The sequence below is a fragment of the Elephas maximus genome, chromosome 8 (assembly GCF_024166365.1).
Source record: "Elephas maximus indicus isolate mEleMax1 chromosome 8, mEleMax1 primary haplotype, whole genome shotgun sequence".
NCBI classification, from domain to species: domain Eukaryota; kingdom Metazoa; phylum Chordata; class Mammalia; order Proboscidea; family Elephantidae; genus Elephas; species Elephas maximus.
Genome location: NC_064826.1, coordinates 115,574,162 through 115,593,712, shown reverse-complemented (window position 1 = coordinate 115,593,712; position 19,551 = coordinate 115,574,162). Strand labels below are relative to the sequence as shown.

The window sequence follows — 19,551 nt, the reverse complement described above, 5'->3', positions numbered from 1 at the left end:
GATACCATGGATGCAAGGACTTTGAACATTGAGAAGCATCAGGACAAGGTTGCCCGTGCCCATATCAGGGCTGAGCAAGACACAAGTGAAACAAACCAGCTGTCAAACTTAGCGTGGAGCAAAGGAAAGAACCCATAGCTTCAGAGAAGAACATTGCACATGTTGAAAAGCTGTTATCATGGGAAGATCCTTGCTGTGAGTACATACCCATATAACGTAGAGAAACGTGTCAGCTCTATGAAACAGAAAATAAACATGAGCAGAAAATGCCAGGCTGAGTTGCACTGACTAAGGTGCAGAGAGTAATATAAATTTTTATTAAATGCAGTGAATAACATTGCAGTTTCTCTCTCCAATCCAGAATTAATGATGTAAAGAACAAGCATGCAATATTCTCTTAGAAACAGTGGGAAAAAATGACAAGATAAAACTGACCAGAGAAAAGAGCTAGAGGAATTAGGTAGCAAAAGAAACCAGAAGAATAATCATGGAAGTGGCAAGGAATGATGTAAAAGAAAACTTGTATCAATAATAATAATAATAATAAAGTAAAACAAAGCACAACAACAATAAAACAAACTCTGGGCCAATGGATTCAAAGAGTTTGCCATGTTGCAGGAAAGATTTTTGAACTGGGAATTGTGCAAATAAAAATAATAGATAAAAAAAAAGTCTGGTAACTTTTCTAAAGTTCAAGGATAAAATAAAAAAAAATTACAAAAATATAAATAGCAAAAACACAGTTGCTTTCAAGGCAATACAAATAAGACTGGTCTCGGACTTTTTTTGTTTTTGAAATTTCTTTTGAGAGTTCCTCTTCGACCCAGGGGTTATTTAGAAGGGTTGTTTAATATCCACGTGTTTAGAGATTTTCTTGTTGTCTTTCTAGTTTGATTTGTTGACTTTTAGTTAGATTCGTTATGATCAGAGAACATACTCAGTATGACTTCAATTATTTTAAACTTATTGAGGTTTGTTTTATGGCCCAGGAGACAATTTATCTTGCTGAAGGTTTCATACTTACACTTCAAGAGAATGTGTTCTCTGCTATTGTTGGTAGGAGTGTTCTGTATATACCAATTAGTTCCTGTGGGCTGATTGTGTTGTTCCATTTCAATCCTTGCTGATTTTCTGTCTAGTAGTCCTATTTTCAGTATGGATTACACCTCAGCATAAAGGAAACAAAAATTCTCACGACTGGACCAATAAGCGTGATAAGTGGAGAAAATATTGAAGCTGTCAAGAATTTCATTCTACTTGGATCAAGAATCAATGCCCACAGAAGGAGCAGTCAAAAAATACAATGACTTACTGCATTGGGCAAATCTGCTGCAGAAGACTTCTTTAAAATATTAAAAAGCAAACATGTTACTTTTATGGCTAAGGTGCACCTGACCCAAGCCATGGTCTTTTCAATTGTCTCATAAGCATGCAAAAGCTGGACAATGAAAAAGGAGGACCACAGAAGAATTGACATATTTAAATTATGGTGTTGGCAAAGAATATTGAATATGCCATGGTTTGCCAGAGGAACAAACAAATCCGTCTTGGAAGAAGTACAGCCAGAATGTTCCTTAGAAGTGCCATGTCTTGCTTTCTTTGGATGTGTTATCAAGAGGGATCAATATCAGGAGAAGGACATCACGCTTGGAAAAAAAAAAAAAAAAGTAGAGGGTCTGCAAAAAAGAGAAAGCCCCTCAGTGAGATGAACTGACATAATAGCTACGACAATGGGCTCAAGCATAACGATGGTTGTGAGGATGGCGCAGGACTTAACAACTCTTCTTTCTGTTGTACATAGGGTTGCTATGAGTCAGAACAGACTCCACAGCGCCTAACGACAACAGCTATATTGTTTGCTGAGAAGGGTGTGTTGAATTCCTGAACACGATGGTGGATTTGCCTATTTCTCCTTTCAGCTGTATCAGTTTCTGCTTCCTGCACTTTGAGGCTCTGATGGTTGGTGCACACACATTTAGAATGATTAAATCTTTCTGGTGACGCTTTTATCATTATGTAATGTCCCTTCTTGTCTTAATAATTTTAGTTTCTGTGAAGCTACTTTATCTGATATCAATATAGCCTTTCCTGCTTTATTTTTTATTATAGTTTGCATGGTATATTTTTTCCATCATTTTTCTTCCAATCTATATTGTTGTGTTTGCAGTGAGTTTCATGTAGACAACATATTGTTGGATAATGTTTTTTAATCCACTCTAATCTGCTTTTAAATTTCTGTATTGCGGCTATTTATATTTAAGATAATTATTGAGATATCTTAAATCTGCCACTTTATTGTTTTCTGTCTGCTTCCTCTGTTTTTGTTCCTCTGTTTCTCTTTTCTTGCCTTCCTATGAGTTACTTAAACATTTTTTTAGGATTCTGTCTTTATTTATAGTGATTTTGAGTATATCACTTTGTATTGTTTTCTTATTGGTTGTTCTAGGTATTAAAATATACAAACATGACTTATCACAGTCTACTGGTGCTGATATTTACCACTTTGAGCAAAGTGCAAAAACCTTACTTCAATTTAGGTCCCTTTACCAGCTTTGCTTTTAAATATAATTGTCTTTAGTGTTTCCTCTACACACATTGAGCACCACATAAGATGGTATTATGTTTGTTTTTATTGTCAAATATGACTTAAACTCATGAGATGAACCCATGCACCTGTTGCTGTTGAGTTGATTCCAACTCATAATGACCCTACAGGACAAAGCAGAACTGCCCCATAGAGTTTCCAAGGAGTGCCTGGTGGATTCGAACTGCCAACCTTTTGGTTAGTAGCCATAGCTCTTAATCACTGCATCACCAGGGTTTCCCATAAGATGAAGGATAGTCTATTATATTTACTCTCATTTTACACATCCTGATGTTCTTCTTCCCTTTTTGAAGTTCCAAGCCTTCTGTTATTATTTCCTTTGTGTTTAGAGAATATCCTTTAACTATAATTTAAGGGTAGGTCTGCTAATGAAAAAATTGCCTTAGTTTTCTTTCATCCAAGGATGTTTTTATTTCTTCTTCCTTCTTGAAAGGTAGTTTCATCAAATATAGAATTTGTGGTTGACAGTTCTTTTCTTTCAGCATTTGAAAAACATTGTACCATTCCTCCTGGCCTCCATGATTCCAGATGAGAAACCCACTGTCACTTGAATTGATGTTGCCTTATAAGTAATGCACCATTTCCCTCTGGCTGTCTCACCTGCCATGTTTAGCCTTGTTGCAGGGTAGGAGTGGAGGCCCAGCTGCCTCTGGACCACACTGACATCACCCTAAGATGGGAATTAGAGCACCATCTGCTTCTGTCGGGCAGAATATGGAAGACCAGCAGCCCACATGGCCCACTGAAACAGTGGGTCGGGGGGGGGTGTGGTTTTTCCATTACTCTTTGAAAAATGGTGGACTAACAGAACAGAAAATCTTTTTGGCAATACTGGTCATACTCCAGTCAAACACCAAAGGCTAGAGGGAGCATGCTTTTCTTGAAGTTTTTTCTTCTGAACCTCTTGGTGGCTCCAAGTAGGAGGCTTCTGCAGTGCCCTGTCTAGGGTATACAGGAGGCAATAGGAAAATTAGGGGATCACTGCCATGTTGTCCCTCAAGTCCCCATGTCCCAAGGCAGCCTGCCTTCTTTCCACCTTTCAGAGTCTCCCTGTGGGTTTTTGTTGTGTTAGATCCAGAGTTTTTAAGTGTAAGAGGCAGGACCTGAGAGGAATGGGGCCAGTCCATCTCGACTGGAACCAGAATTTGGTCTTGAGTTTTTAACCACAACCACAAAAGTCGGAAGGTAATGGAATGTTGCCTATGGATTATTGAAAAAAAAATGTTGTGATCCCCAAATTCTCTATGTAGTGAAGTATTGCTCATAAAATAAACAGACCACAGAAGACAGCCTCATCTATGATATGGCTCAAATATATATACTGTAGATATATTTTTACTAAAAGTGAAGGCTCAAAGAAATATATTAGTAATTTGCAAGAATAATCAAAAGTAAGATTACAAAAATATAGAATCCACAGAATAAAAGGATTTGGGTAAATATTGGTACTAGTGAAACATGTATTATGCAAATGTTTGCATGCATGTGGTAAAATATTAATTGCAAGGTCAAGAATGACCCATTAAATACAATGTAAAGCCTATTCAATGATAAATAATCTGTATGTATATAGAAAAGCCTGGAAAAATGATACCTGGATGTAAACAATGATTATCTCTGGCTGGGTTTGGATTGCATTGTGATTTATTTCAATTTTATTCTTTACCCAATTTCTTATTTAAAAATTTTGTACACATGGCATCTATTACTCAATAAGAGTAATAATCTTAACATGAGAAAACAAATAAAAAAACCCTTTTTCCAGGAGAGATTAATAGGAGGAGAGAGAGAGAGAGAGAAAGCCATCAAAATGCCTTCTGGTCAGAGAAGTTCCTACATTTTTCTGAATACTGTGTTTGATTGAATTAACTTTTTTACTCTTCCATATCACATTGATGAATCGTAATGAATTAACTCAAAGAACACAGTCTTTTTTCACATGTATTGACGTTGAAGCACGTCATTTCTTTTTGAGGTAGGTGCTTGCAGACATCTGAGCATTAATACTTCCAAAGATACACATTTTATAGGAGTAATGAACCTGAAAATGACTACTCAAATGGGATACATGTTAAGTATCTTGCTATTGTAATGGATATTGGACAAAAGCACTGATATGCCTTTTACAAATGACAAATACACAGAGTCTGGAAAGCACAGCAGATGTTAGCTATAATGAGAATACTAAATGACAAAACTAATTTTTATACATTTATACATTGCCATGGGACAATTCTTGGAAAGAAAAAGAAGAATATAAATAAGAATAATAAAGCAAAGAAAAATTATTCAAATGTACTCAAAATGTACATTTTGAGTTGGTACTTCTGAAGACCTTTGAAGTGATGAGAGGGATAGATGGGAGCGAGTCACTCGTTATTCAGTGGTAATGGTGAAGCCTGGCCCCTTCAACGATATAGAGCCCTTTTCTTCAGAGCCTTGACATTTGACCAACACCATTCAGCACCATGATTCTATCACTGTATGATTGCCACTTAAATATAGTTCTGAGCACACATAATACAATGGAAACAACAACCCAGTTATATAGATTGTCCATTGCAAAAATGTGATTTTACAATGGGAACATCTAAGATTCTTAAAGCATGTCCTCATCTCACAGAAAATACATTGAGTTAGAATCTTGAAAATCTGGGTTGTATATCTCACTCTGCTATCAATTATTCTTGGCCTTACAGAAGTTACTGGAACTTCTGTCTGCCCTTACTTTATACTATGCCCTGTTCCAGAAGTAGATGTGTTTGGCAGGATTCCTGACCTATGGGACATAACCCTAAGCCTTCTTCTTTTCATTTGGATCTGTGGAAGGGGCTCTGATTCCTAAAATTTTACTATTTCGAGAAGCAAGAGACTGTTTTGAGAAAGTACTTGTGAGAGTGTGTGCGGGCCTCTGCAGGTAAATATATCATACACATTGCTTCTTGTTGAGATGCAGGGAAACCCAGAGACTCTCAGGGAAGATAGTGTTTTCTTTCTTCTTCTCTCATTACTCTTTTATCTTTTAGAAAGTAAGCACCAATATCACTTATTTAAATAATTCTAAGTTCCTCCCCCTTTTTGCAAAATACAAATAAAACCTTCTAAGCACTACAGTGGCTTCAACAGTGGGCTCCAGCATAACAACAATTGTGCGGATGGCACAGGACTGGGTAGTGTTTCATTCTATTGTACAAAGGGGCACTATCAGTTGGAACCAACTGGATGGCACATAAAAGAATAACAAGCACTAATTTAAAATAAATAGTAAATATTAGTATTTACTATATTAATATATAAAAAATATATAATATTAACATATTAATATTAACTATTAAATAAAATATTGCTTTAAAAAGATATTTAACCCTGCAGAGGAGTCCCTGCAAACAGTTAACTGCTGAGCTGCTAACTGAAAGGCTGAAGATTTGAGTCCACTCAGAGGTGCCTCAGAAGGCAAGCCTGGAGATCTACGTTGGAAAAAGCAGTCACTGAAAATCCTATGGAACATAATTCACTCTGACACCCCTGGGGTCACCATGAGTCAGAGTTGACTCGATGGCCACCCATTTAGTCCTACAGCACTGCTTCTAAAGAATAGCTATGATTCTGAAAATATCTAGTGTATAATAGCCAAATTGCAATATAAAAATTACACCTCACCCAATGTTTGTAAGCCAAAAGCATGCACAGTTTCCACAGATGCATACTTGCTCTCCTACCCCTTTTCTCAGTTACTGAGCAGCTTGGAGAACTGTGCTCCATTGGCACTGCACCCCTCCTTGGTGACCTTAAGGGGCACAGTTGTCCTTCGACCTTATTTATAATTCTGTGAGTGCTCCTATCTCCCAGCAGACAGTAAACTACTCAGGGCGGAGCCTGCCCGTCTCACCCCCATCTGCACGCTGCTACTCAGTGGGTGCACCAGAGATGTTTATTGAATACATTCTCAATCCTGTAAAACCAAACCAAACCAAACCTGTCACCGTTGAGTAGATTCCGACTCATCGCGACCCTGTAGAACCGAGTAGAACTGACCCACAGAATTTCCAAGAAGCGCCTAGTAGACTCGAACTGCTGATCTTTTGGTTAGCAGCCGTAGCACTTAACCACTACGCCGCCAGGGTTTCCCAGTCCTGTAAGGGGGCTATCAAATATCTAGCTGTCACTTGGTGAATCTCATTTGACATCCAATGTCCATATTTCCGCCACACAAAACCAGAGCAGGTCACCTGACTTCTGGTGCAACAGGGGCCCTCCGTTGTCTCACAAAAATTGGTGGCCATGCACAGGTGGGGACTCAACTCAAGGCTTTCCCTAATTATGTGATGACTTTCTCTCCTTCAACACTTCATCTCTCTGTATCTTACTTTTTAAAGAGAATTTCTTAATTTTGTGGTGAAAATGTGAGAATGGCTGTGAAGTGAGATTCAGCTAAGTGGTACATTTTGACCAAAGTGCCTGGGCATATCTTTCTGCTGAACCGAACAAGAAGACTGTGTTCCAGGGCCGTTATGGTTCCTCACAGGGCTTTGTGAGAGAAAATACAGAACATGCTCACTCCTTCAAAATATTCTATTTAAATATTTACGCAGTGTGAAATATTTAAATTATAGGACTCTAACGCCAGCTGCAAATGAAAAGCTGTGGCCCCTCTGAATTGTTGATGAGTGCAGGGCCTTGGGAGGGAAAGGCAAGCTGTGCACGTTGTAGGCTCCAAGCATTTGCACCAGGGCTTCTGTGCTTCTCAGACCCAGGGTGGAGACAAAGCCCAGGAGGCTATGGTTCAAGTGCCACAGTGTGGAAAGGCTCCCTCCTAAAGCTTGTTGCATGAAACGTACCATCTCTTTCTTCTGCTGCTGTATCTGAGGCTTTTATGTCTGCATTACACACGCCATTGCACTACTGTGACTTTTAACGCAGAGGCAGGATTTTCAGTGCTGTGTACATGACAGTCAATGACAGAGGTGCGATTCTAGGATTCCAGAGCCAGGAGTTCTGCCCACGTCAGCAACAGGTTGCATGGCTCCAGGAAAGTGGACACATTCCCCTGGACCTGTGTTTCTGCACCTGGAAGATGAGGGTGTGACCAAGCTAGATCTTCTATGGGCTCCTTTACCCTGTAAAAATCTACAATTCTAAAATGCTGTAAGCTGACTCACAGAGAAATGCATACACATTTTACTGGCTTGTTTAATGCAGAATTGCATCATCAAATTAACGAAAGAAAAAATGTATAATGAAAGCATCCAGAATAAGGTTTGACACACGGTGGAATTCCTAACCACAAAAGCAGTCAATCATTTCACGGTGAGATGGGAGACCAGATGTACTCTCCTGCCTCCTAGACTAAAACCCTCAAAGAACTACATGAATTTAGGCTGTGTGCTCAAATGATAGGCAATAAATTTATAACAGAGGAAAGAGGATACAGACAACAAATATTAGAGCAGTGCTTTTAACTTTCCAGCAGTGACGTTAATGGGTAAGGGAAGATACTAAAACAACCTGATCGAATAAAGACCCAACCTTGGTAGCTTAATGTTTTACTATTAAACATTCCACAAAAAATGTCTGTGCAGCTTTTAGCTTCAGAATGAGCAGGGCAGTGACATTTGTTCCAGGCCCAATCTCCTTTCCACCATGTGGATATATTTCTTGGAAAATCAGAATGTATGTGATGAGAGGAGGCTGCCTGCTATGCTGGGAAGAAGTTAGGTGGGGAGGCTACAGACCAAAGTCTGAATCCCATCTACGCCACCAGCCACAGCTGGGAAGCGCTGCTCTTCAGGGGCTTCCTTATAATAACACCCAAATAATGGAGTTGCTCCACAATGATTTATACAACAACCCTAATGTCACAAACAGCAGACAGCGCGTGACTGCCAGGTTTATTTTCATTTATTCTGGATTTCAGCCTCTTCTGTCTGTTCCCAGGTATGTAAGGATTCAGTATCTGAGAACTGCCTCTCCCTCCTCTTGAGGCCTCTCTGTGGTCCTGCAGGAAATCATTCATCAGGCATAAGATGGCAGTAGGAGTGGCAGGAGGGTTTGGACAAAGAGGCATGAGGAAAAGGTGAAACAAGCTGCAGGTACAGAGATTGGAAAAATGATAGTCATCCAGCTTTTTAAGGGGGAACAGTGGGAGAATACGACAAAATGAGAGCTTTGGACTTTATTCTAACAGGCATCTACATATAGTTAAAGAATACAGACTCTTTCTTTTTTTTTCTGTTTCCTTTTGAGAATTCTCTAGAGCTGCTAGAGTGATGATAGATGAGCTGGGGGGAGAGGCGAGCTGAGAAGTGTTGTGTGTGGTGCTGGTCCAGGGAAAGCATGAGGACTGTACGGAGCAATGGCAATGGAGGTGAAGTGATGGAACTTGGCAGCTTCTTGGATATGTGGGATAAAGAAGAGGGTGGAGAAGGGGATGATTCACTTTCTGTCTAGGTGAGTGGGAGGATGATGAGGACATTAACAGTATTGGAAAAGCTAAAGGGGCAGGACATCGATTGGGCTGATGATGACTTTGTTTGGATTTAATACACCGTAGGGTGCTCAGGGGGAGATGTCAAGGATATATACACTACATTCAAGGGAGATGGCCCAAGAAGAGCATGAGGACATGGACGGAAGAGAGCCCAGAGCTAGGTTCTAGCTATGCTTGTGTTTCTGCTAGATGGGGGAAACAATCCTGCTAGGGAGGGTGCATGGGCAAGCTAAAGTGGGGAGGGCCTGTCTAGGATGGATGGCTCACTTGCTTTGCACTCTAGGTTTAGTCCTGTAATGTTATGTTTACGTCTCCTTTTCAATATACTATGTCAGGGATTGGAAAACTACGATCTGTGGGTCAGATCCTACCTGAAACCTGTTTTTCGTAAATAAAGTTTTGTTGGAACACAGCCATGCTCATTTGCTTATATATTATCTTTGGCTATTTTTGTACAATAATGACAGAATTGAGTAGTTGCAACAGAGACTGTTCAAAGGCTAAAATACTTACTATCTGGACCTTTTCAGGAAAAGTTTGCTGACCTTTGTACCATGCAATGATCATCAGATCTATTGGGCAACATATGCCTGCAAAGGCCCTCATGGGTCTCTTTGATGAATTACTGTATTGATAGGTTATGACTGTCCACACATTGGAAGAAATTTTGTCAAAATAAGCAGTGAACTGCAGGATGACCTTTGGATTAAGGATCAGTAGACAGGAGCCAGACAGACAGGAAGGATGAGTAGAAGTTCAGAGTTTAAATTTTCAGCCAGAGATCAACAATGCCATGTGTCTAGAGATGAGAGGTAATTTTGATAATTATTCTCCAGAAATAGTTTTAGGATGTTTTAGGTGTGCAGTCAACTGCCAGTGAGTCTGCCAACTGAGATCACAACCAATGGCATCTCAGGCTGTAAGTAGATGGTGGTGATTGCCTGTCATAGTTGTGTGGATGCCCATAGATGTAAACTTTCCCACTTATATTTATCTCATCAATCACATAGAGTATCATAATTTTATTTGACGTTCTATTTATAAAGAGGCCAAATGATGTGCAGAGCAGCTTAGTGATTTAGCTGAGGTCACATTGCTGATGGATGGACAAATCACTCTATGAATCTGAGCCTTCTGCTTCCATCTACAGTGCTTCACTTCCATGCCCCCTCTTCTGACAGCACAGAATGACACTTTTGTGCAGGTGGTCCTCCATGTCGTAGACTGGACATCTCTCATGTACGCTTTATTATTATTGTTGTTGTTAGTTGCCATCTTGTTGGCTCCAACTCATGGCGACCTTATGTGTAATAGAACAAAACATTTTCCGGTCCTGTGCCATCCCCACAATTGTATATATGTGTGAGCCTGTTGTTGCAAAATTGTTGTATGTGTCAATTCATCTTATGAAAAGCTTCTCTCGTTTTTGCTGACCCTCCACCTCACCAACCACTTCCCTAATGATTGGTCTTTCCTGATGTTGTGTCCAAAGTAAGCAAACCAAAGTCTCACCATCTCACTTTTAAGGACCATCCCAGCTGAATTTATTCAAAGACTAATTTAGTCATTCTTCTGGTAAGCCCGGTTAGCAATCATCTAGTGGGTGATATTAAACATCCTTAGTGTGATATAGACAGGAAGAAAGAAGTCTTCGCCCCAGAAAACTATTTTTCAAGCATGTTGTTTTTGTTTGCTGCTATTGATTTGATTTCAACTTACAGCAACCCCATGTGAACAGAGGGAACTGCTCCACAGGGTTTTCAAGTCTGTGACTTTTCAGAAGCACGTTTGCAGACTTGTCTTCTAGTGTCTCTTTTGTTGTTGTTGTTGAGAATATACAAAGCAAAACGTACATCAATTGAACCATTTCTACATGTACAATTCAGTTACATTGATTACATTTCAATTGTGCAACCATACTCACCCACATTTTCTGAGTTGTTACTCCCCAATTAACATAAAGCCACTGCTTTCTAAGGTTCCTTGCTAGCCATTCGAGTTTCTGTTGTTGCTTTGATCCCATATAGATAGTTCTTAAAAAAGCATAATGCTCAAGGCAGACATTTTTTATGAGTTCAGCTAAACTACTGTTTGGTTTTAGCAAGACTTTAGGGGATATTTTTCTTCTAAACTTTAGAGATTATCTCGGGGCAATAGTTTCTGAGGTTCATCCAGCCCTATTGGCTCCAAAAAGTCTGGAGTCCATGAGAATTTTAAACCTGTTCTGCTTTTTCTTTTCCCCCATTTGATCAGGATTCTTCTATAGAATCTCTGATCAAAATGTTCAGTAATGGTAACCAGGCACCATCCTATTCTTCTGACCTCAAGACAAAGGATGCAGTTGTTCATGGAGGCAATTAGCAAAACATTCCATTTCCTCTTCCTCTTCCTGTCTCTCCTTATCCTCTGTTGCTCCAGGCAAATGAAGACCAATGTCGTGACTTGGCTGGCCCCTTGAAAGCTGTTAAGATCCCAGGTACTACGCAATCAAATAGGAGGTAAACAGAAACACTAATCATGTTATTAGGCCAATTAACTGGATGTCCCATGGAGCCATGACCCTGAACCCCCAAACCAAGGAACTAAATCCCATGAGGTTTTGATTGTACATAAGCAACTTCAGCAGCTTTTTGTTTTGTTTTGTTTTTGTCATTGCTGTAAATATATCTATCACACAACTTTTGCCGGTTCGACTTTTTAGAGGTGTGCAACTTATTGATAGCAATTATAATAATTAGCTGTGCAACCCTACCCTTAATCAGTGCTATTTTTCCATCACTGTTAACTCTTCCTTATCCCCCTTCCTCCCACTTCTAGTAACCACTAAGCAAACTTTGGTCTCTATACATTTGCCTTTTCTTGTCTTTTTATATAAATGAGGTCATACAATATTTGTCTTTTTGTGACTGACTTATTTCACTCAGCATAATGTCTTTGAGCTCCATCCATCTTTTAACATGTATTAAGTAAAGTTTCAATGCTTCATTATAAGGAAACAAAAATACAATGATAAGATAAATTAACAGTGAGTTGAAAGAAGAAGAAGAAAAATATTGGAGTGGGAACATGAAATAGTGGTAGATACCTGTGTATCCTGTAATGATCTCCATATGCAAGTCACTTATTTAGCTTGATTGCTTCAAATATGTCAAGCAACCAATAGAAAAGGGAAACTTGACCAGTCACATGAGTCATAATATCTTTAAGATGAAATGTAAGTTATTTTCCTGAAGCTATGGAGCTCTTCTTGATACAACAGTGATTGCAATGTGCTGGGGAGGAGTATCTCTGGAAGAGGACATGTGCAATATGAACAGCCTTTGTGATGAAATGCTTTTAATTTGTAAGTTGATGGCAATTTCTGCATATTGGCTGTTGGTATTACACTAACACACAAAGCCTATACACTCAAGGAAGGCCATGTTATCAGGAGGTACCAATCCCTGGAGAAGGACATCATGCTTGGTAGAGTAGAGGGTCAGTGAAAAAGAGGAAGACCCTCAGAGAGATGGGTTGACACAGTGGCTGCAACAATGGGCTTAAGTATAACAACGAATGTGAGGATGGTACAGGACCGGGCAGTGTTTCTTTCTGTTTTCCATAGGATCTCTATGAGTTGGAACTGACTGTATGGTACCTATCAACAACAACAACAACACATGCACAAACAAAATAAACAAATCAAAACAAACCAAAAGAAAACAAAATTAAGCCAGTGAAGTGGTCTGGTTATCTATCCATCTAGACCTGGCTTTATAGAGGTGGATTTTTGGATATTGACCTCTGTTCCATCAAGTGATCTCTCTTAGTATATTGTTATTTAGCCCTTTGAATCTGTTCCCTCAGCTGTAAGATATGGATAATATATTACCCAGGCCACAGAATACTTATAAGCATTAGGCAATAAAATATGGTAACATGTTAGTGTGGTGCCTATCATATGATGCATATTCAATACATACTTGTTATGCTTGATAACAACAGCAACAACAAAAATTCCAACCTGAACCAGCCAAAGTCAATGAGGTAATTTGCTATTCCTTGGTGCTATGGACCAGGGCCTGAACAAAGCACAAAAATATCTCATGGACACAGAGGTTCTATGTGGCTTGGCTGTGGGCTGTCTGTTCGGCATGTTTGACACTCACTTTTCAATTGTCTTTCACAGGAATAACACTCTATAGCCACCCATATGGAGGAGCTTTACTGAACGAGGACAAGATGTGAGTTGAAAGAATTCTGGGGGAGGGCAGGAAAGCTCACTAAAAATGACCGGACTATGGAGTAAAATCATTAGGTTGCTTAGGAGTAATTCTGATCTCTTGTCTACCTTTTAGTCTGTCCTGAAAGGTTTTGGCATATATAGTTAATGACACAGAACTTGGGCATTTCTTTGCAAAACGTGAGGGAAATTATTATTAAAAGAGAAAACACACCAGCTGACTGAGCTTAAAATGGTGAACATATCATTCAAGTGTATTTCTAAGTAGAAATTTTCCTAAGGGAATGAGTTCTTCAGGATTATGGGATCCAACCAACATTTTCCAGAACATTATTTTGGGTTGAAATATTAAACAGGTAAACATAGTAATGCCACCTTGACAATTCCTCAGGTAAGACTTTCCTTGCTGTCCAGAGAGGGTCACAGGCAGAAATGAAGTCAGTGCTCTTTATGGGCAGAATCAAGTATCAGCCTCATTTTCTTGGTAAAGGGACAGTGCTTATACCTTGTCTTCTCTTTTTGCCTCCTCTATCATGTTGTTGACAGATTTTAATTTAAAAATTGATAATAAAATAAAGTATTATTTATATACTTTATAAAACCAGTTGCCAACACTTGGTGACCCCATGTGCGTGAGAATAGAACTGTGGTCCATAGGATTTCCAATGGCTGAGTTTTCAGAAATAGATTACCAGGTCTTTCCGGTGAACACAAACTTCTAATGCTTTGTTTAGCAGCCAAACATATTAACCATTTCACAACCCAGGAACTCTGTGTACTTCATATCACCTGCCAAATTGAATTGAAAAACACAAGTGTGCTAAAATGGGCATTCTCACCTCAAGTCTGTCCTCAAGTTCATATACCGATTTCCAGATTCTCCCACTAATGATCTCTGATGCATGCCCAGAATTCTAGGTAAAGACTAACTAATGTCTGTTATAAAACAAGAAGGCAGGTCATAGTAGACTGTGTTTGACATGAAGTTTCATCATATCCCTCAGCTTTGACCTGATTGTAGAGGAGGCTGCTAAGTGACTTGAGAATAGAATGCTCTAGGTAAAAAAAAACCCATACAGTGTACATTATTACAAAAACCCCTCGATTTATTATAAAATCTTTTTTGGTATTTTGAATGACTGAATTCAGAGATGGATCAATGATGGGTGAAGCTGTAGACTGCTTCCCTGTGGCAATATTGTTACAGAACCAAGTGGTCTTATATGGCTAAAGGCTGCAATTTTCCATGGATGACACCCTGGGAATTTCTTTTTATTTTAATTGGGAGTCTAGCTTACTGTTTAAGGATAGATGTTGAGATAAGACTGAAAGTTCCTTCAACTTTTGGATCCTTGATTCTGTCTTCTGTAAACTGGAAATAATAATATATATTCAAAATGTTGTTGAGAGGATTTTTGAGAGTATACATGACCTTAGCCAATATGGCTGGTCAGACATATGTTCTTGATGAATGAGTTTTATCACTGTTATTACTATTACTGATTGTTAATACAAAGAGTTATTTATCTATCATCTGATGAGCTATTTTGTTGGCCTACAGCCTGGAGAGCATCCGTCAGTGTGGTGTTGCCCTCTGCATTGTCTTGGGCTTCTCCATCTTGACTGCATCAATTGGAAGCTCCGTGGTGAAGGACAGGGTGACCGGAGCCAAAAGGTTGCAGCACATCAGTGGCCTTGGCTACAGGATGTACTGGTTCACTAACTTCCTGTATGACATGGTAAGATTTTGGAATGAGAACTTGTGTGCCTTTACCTGGTTAACTAATTAACTGTGTGGGTAGGGGAGGGGGTGGCTCTGTCTACCTCAGACCAATCCACAAGAGAACCCCCCCCAAAATCTATTGTCATTGAGTCAATTCCAAATCATAGTATCTGTATAGACAGAGTAGAACTGCCCCGTGGAGTTTCCAAGGCTGTAAATTTTATGGAAGCAGATCACTACATCTTTCTCCCATGGAGGGGCTGGTGAGTTCGACCTGCCCACATTTCAGAAACAACCAAGTGCTTATGGTAAGACCATTTCAGGTTGCACCCTTTTCTTATCACCATCAACCATTTAGGATTACTTCATAAGAGGAAAGATTGACTAACCACAGAGAGAGATCTTGAAAATAAGGGGCCTGCTCAGAAACGCAGAGTTTCTTATTGGGTTCATGAGAAAGTAATCACCTTTGACATGCTCTTGTTGAGGGGTGGAATATGAGATGATAAAAATAATTGGAAATGGTACATCACCTGCTTGCATAAAGCCAACTTTAGTGAGGCCTTTGCCTTATTTACAAATTTGTGCATAAGGAATTTTCCTTTATATATTCAGTTTTCTGGTGGAAACCTTTCAGGCCATTTTCTTCAGTCCTTAACAGGGCAATAACGGATGTATTGTTGTGCTGTTTCCTATGGTCCAAGCCATTAATCTTGAATCAAAAAACGCATCTAACATGATAGAGTGCTGTTATCAATGATCAGTGTCTACTCTCAGAGGTTACAAATGTGATTTCCATTGGTAAGTCATATTTTTGTCCTCATAAGCATTCTTCATCCCATGCTCTAGTGAAAGAGAGAAAGGGCCTGGCATTCATAGAAGACCTGCCCTGTGCAGGTCCTACGTTAGCTGCTTTACTTTCTGCCTGTAGCATCTGCCCAACAGGACCTGGAATACTAAACACTGGTCTTATATAATGCTTGTTCTTTTACAATAGCTTAGAATTTAACTGATTTATTTCTTTTTGAACATATAACCTGTATCTTTCCATAATACAATTTACAAGGGTCATACCTAACTTGCCTCAACATTTGAGTAGATCATTTAGTCTAATCAGGTTTCTCTATGAGCTAGCACAGGCATAGTAATTACTTGGACACTTATTAACAATAATAACTCCCCAGGGCCTCTTCGTCAAGATTCTAATTCAATAGAACTGGATGGGACTTAGAAATATGCCTTTTAGTAGGCAACAAGACAATTTATGAATCTCAGGTAAGACTGAGAAATGCTGGAATTCTGGAAAGCTGACTGTATAAACAGGCTGTCATTCTGACCCTCCCCCACAAATACAACAAGAAATACAAAAAGGAAATGGTGCTCAACTTTAAAGATTCTGAATCAGGGAGCAGAGAAACATAGCTGGAAAATGCAGACAAGCCAGAATCAGTGAATCAACAATGAGTCCCACACTAGGAAAATCACTTCCCTTTCCCATTCCCCCAGCAATGCAGGTGAATTTCTGCTGTGAATTGAGGGAATGGCCTCAGTGAAAGGGCCTGCTTTCCTAACCACCACACCACCTGCCTGAACAAAGAGACAGGACCCCAAGCTTCTGCTCTAAAATCAACAAGGCAGACCTTCCTGGGGGGTCCAATGGAGTGTGCCAGCACCTCCCCCAACCCAGACACTGTCACTGCAAGCCTACTGTGAATTGCTACAGAAGGCCCCTGTCATGGAGTCTATAAGGCCCCTTATAGTCAACACTTTACCTTCTTCCCTGTGCACCCTCTGAAACCAACCATAGCTCAGGCTTCTGAAATCAGGCTTCTGACAGACCTCCTAGGGAGTCAGTCCCAGTCTGTCTGCTCCCCCTTTTGGTCAGTGCTGAGGGCTGCTGACTGAGGCTGCTGTGTTAGAAAGCAGGCATCTTGAGTGGAGACTACACACACAGCTAACATACTGTGGGATGGGCTCTGATAGCAACAAGGCAGACCTCCCTGGGAGTCCATTTGGAGCATGTTAACTCCTTTCTCACCTGGTAACTGTAGGATGCTGGACTAATATGAACTCCTACAAAAGGTTCCCTATAGTGGAGCCAGGAGGAGAAGCACTTGAGTAGAAATTGCTCCCCCAACCACCACAAGACCACTGGAACTCTGATATAAACAAGACCAATCTCTTGTTCTGGGGACTGCCAATTACTCCTCCTCCTGAGATGAAGGAAAGTCTGCCTGTATTTCCACTGAATGCCAGCTCAGATATAAGCAGACCACACGGAGCAGGGAAGGAAGCCTCAGTCAAAACTGGAGGGTACCACCCAGCCCTGAAAAGGGCTTCCTGGGTGTGGGTTTTCTGACTGAAAACATGGTTTCAGAAACGGTGAAGAGAAGTGAGTAATAACCAGAGAGGGTATACTGAGCTCCCTGTTGGAGAGATTGATTACGGCATGATATCTTACCTGAGTGGCAGTGCCTGCTGGTGGACAGATCAACCATAATGTGTTCTGTGGTGTGTTTAGAAAATATTAAAAGCTGAAAACCAAAATCTGGAACTTTTGAATACTAATTAAACTAGGGAGGAAGAAGGCTATCAAGGAGGGGGAGAGGAAATGGTAAGTCAAGGCCAAAGGCTCTGCTCATCTAGGAGTTTTTTTCTGCAGAAAGTAGTGTGGGCAAGAACTGAGAAAGACAACACCCTCAAAAAGCCCAATGATCCAACAGAAAATCACAAAACACTCAATGAACAGATAAATGATGGTCCATCCAAATGAGTATGATGAAGAGAGTGAAAACAGATCTAGGGAAGACAGAATAATTTAAAAAATATATATTTTAAAATAATTTAATAATTAAAAAAATATTAACAATGTTAAACATAATTAAAGACCTAGAGGAAAACACAGACAAAAACCTAAAAGAAATAAGGAGAACAATGCAAGAACAAAATGAAGATCTAAAAAAGAGATATTGCAATTGAAAGCAACGATAACTGGGATGAGAAACACAGTAAGAGAACTTATCAACAGATTTAATCAGGCAGAAGAAAGAATCAGTGAATTAGAAGATATTATAGTTAAAATTAGAGAAGCTGAAGAGCGACAAGAACAGAGGCTCAAGAAGACTGAGCAAAGTTTAATAGAATTATGGGACAACAAGAGACCTAATAGTCATATCATGGGAGTTCCAGAAGGAGATGAGAGAGAAAAGTTCAGAAAGAATGTTTGAAGAAATAATGACAGAAAATTTTCCCAGCATAACAAGAACATGAATCTGCAAATCCAAAAAGCTCAAAGAGCCCAAACCCAAAGAGACCTACACCAAGACACATCATAGTTAGGCTCTCAAAAAGTAAACATAAAGAGAATCCTCAAAGCAGTGAGAGAGAAGCAAACAGTCACATACAAAGGATCCCCAATAAGATTAAGTGATGATCTCTCCTAAGACACATTGGAGGCCAGAAGGCAGCCAAATGATATATTTAAAGGGCTAAAAGGAAAAATAAATGTCAACCAAGAATACTATGCCCAGTGAAACTGTCCTTCAAGAATGAGGGTAAATGGAAACATCCCCAGGCAAAGAGAAGCCAGGATAGTTCATATCCATCAGACTGCCCTAAAACAAAAAACAAAAAACCAATGGGAGTTCTGTAGATGGAAGGGAAAAGCTATACATAAAAAGAAAGATCCCTAATAAAGGGAACTGCATGGACAAGTATAAGGTCTGATAATAATGTATTCATGCTTGATAATTTCAATTGTTTTGTCCTTCCTGTTTTTTAATAACAAATATATAAAAAGCAATGATAAAATCATGTTACAGAGCACATGACATAAAAGACATAATTAAGGATAACAAAAACAAAACGGAGGTAGAGGAATGGTATAGATAAAGAAGTTTTTGCATGTTACTGTAGTTACATTGGAGCCCTGGAGGCATGGTTAAGAGCTATGGCTGCCAACCAAAAGGTCAGCAGTTCAAATCCACCAGCCACTTCTTGGAAACTCTATGGGGCAGTTCAATTTTGTCCTATATGGTCCCTGAGTCAGAATCGACTCGATGACAATGGGTTGGTAGTTATATTGGTACCAGTTTATCCAAGGATGTTATAATACAAGCTGTTAAATATAATATTCATGGTAACCAATAAGAAAATATCTTAAAAAAAAAAAATCCAAAGGAAAAGAGAAAGGAACCAAAATGGTTTACTGCAATAACCGCCCCCCCAACAAAAACAAACAAAACACAAAAGCAAGCTATAGTAAAGGACAAAGACAAAGAAGGCTTGAGACATATAAAAAGAAATAACAAAATGGCAGAAGCAAGTCACTTCAGTAATTAAACAACAACAACAAAAAAACCCAAACCTGTTGCCATCAAGTCCATCAGAGGAAAAATAAATAAAATTGAAAACAGAAAAACACTAGAGAGAATCAATAAAACTAGAAGTCGGGTTTTTGAAAAGATCATTAAAATTGACAAACCTTTAGCTAGACAGACAAAGAGAAAAGTTGC

General features: G+C 39.4%; 1 protein-coding gene across 1 annotated transcript in view; it reads left to right on the top strand.

Moving 5' to 3' along the window:
* ABCA13 (ATP binding cassette subfamily A member 13) overlaps nt 1-19,551 on the top strand; it is a 570,776-nt gene that overhangs the window by 437,587 nt on the left and 113,638 nt on the right. Inside the window, 2 exon segments of the mRNA XM_049894281.1 lie at nt 13,261-13,315; nt 14,876-15,053. Coding sequence (XP_049750238.1) covers nt 13,261-13,315; nt 14,876-15,053 — 233 coding nt within the window.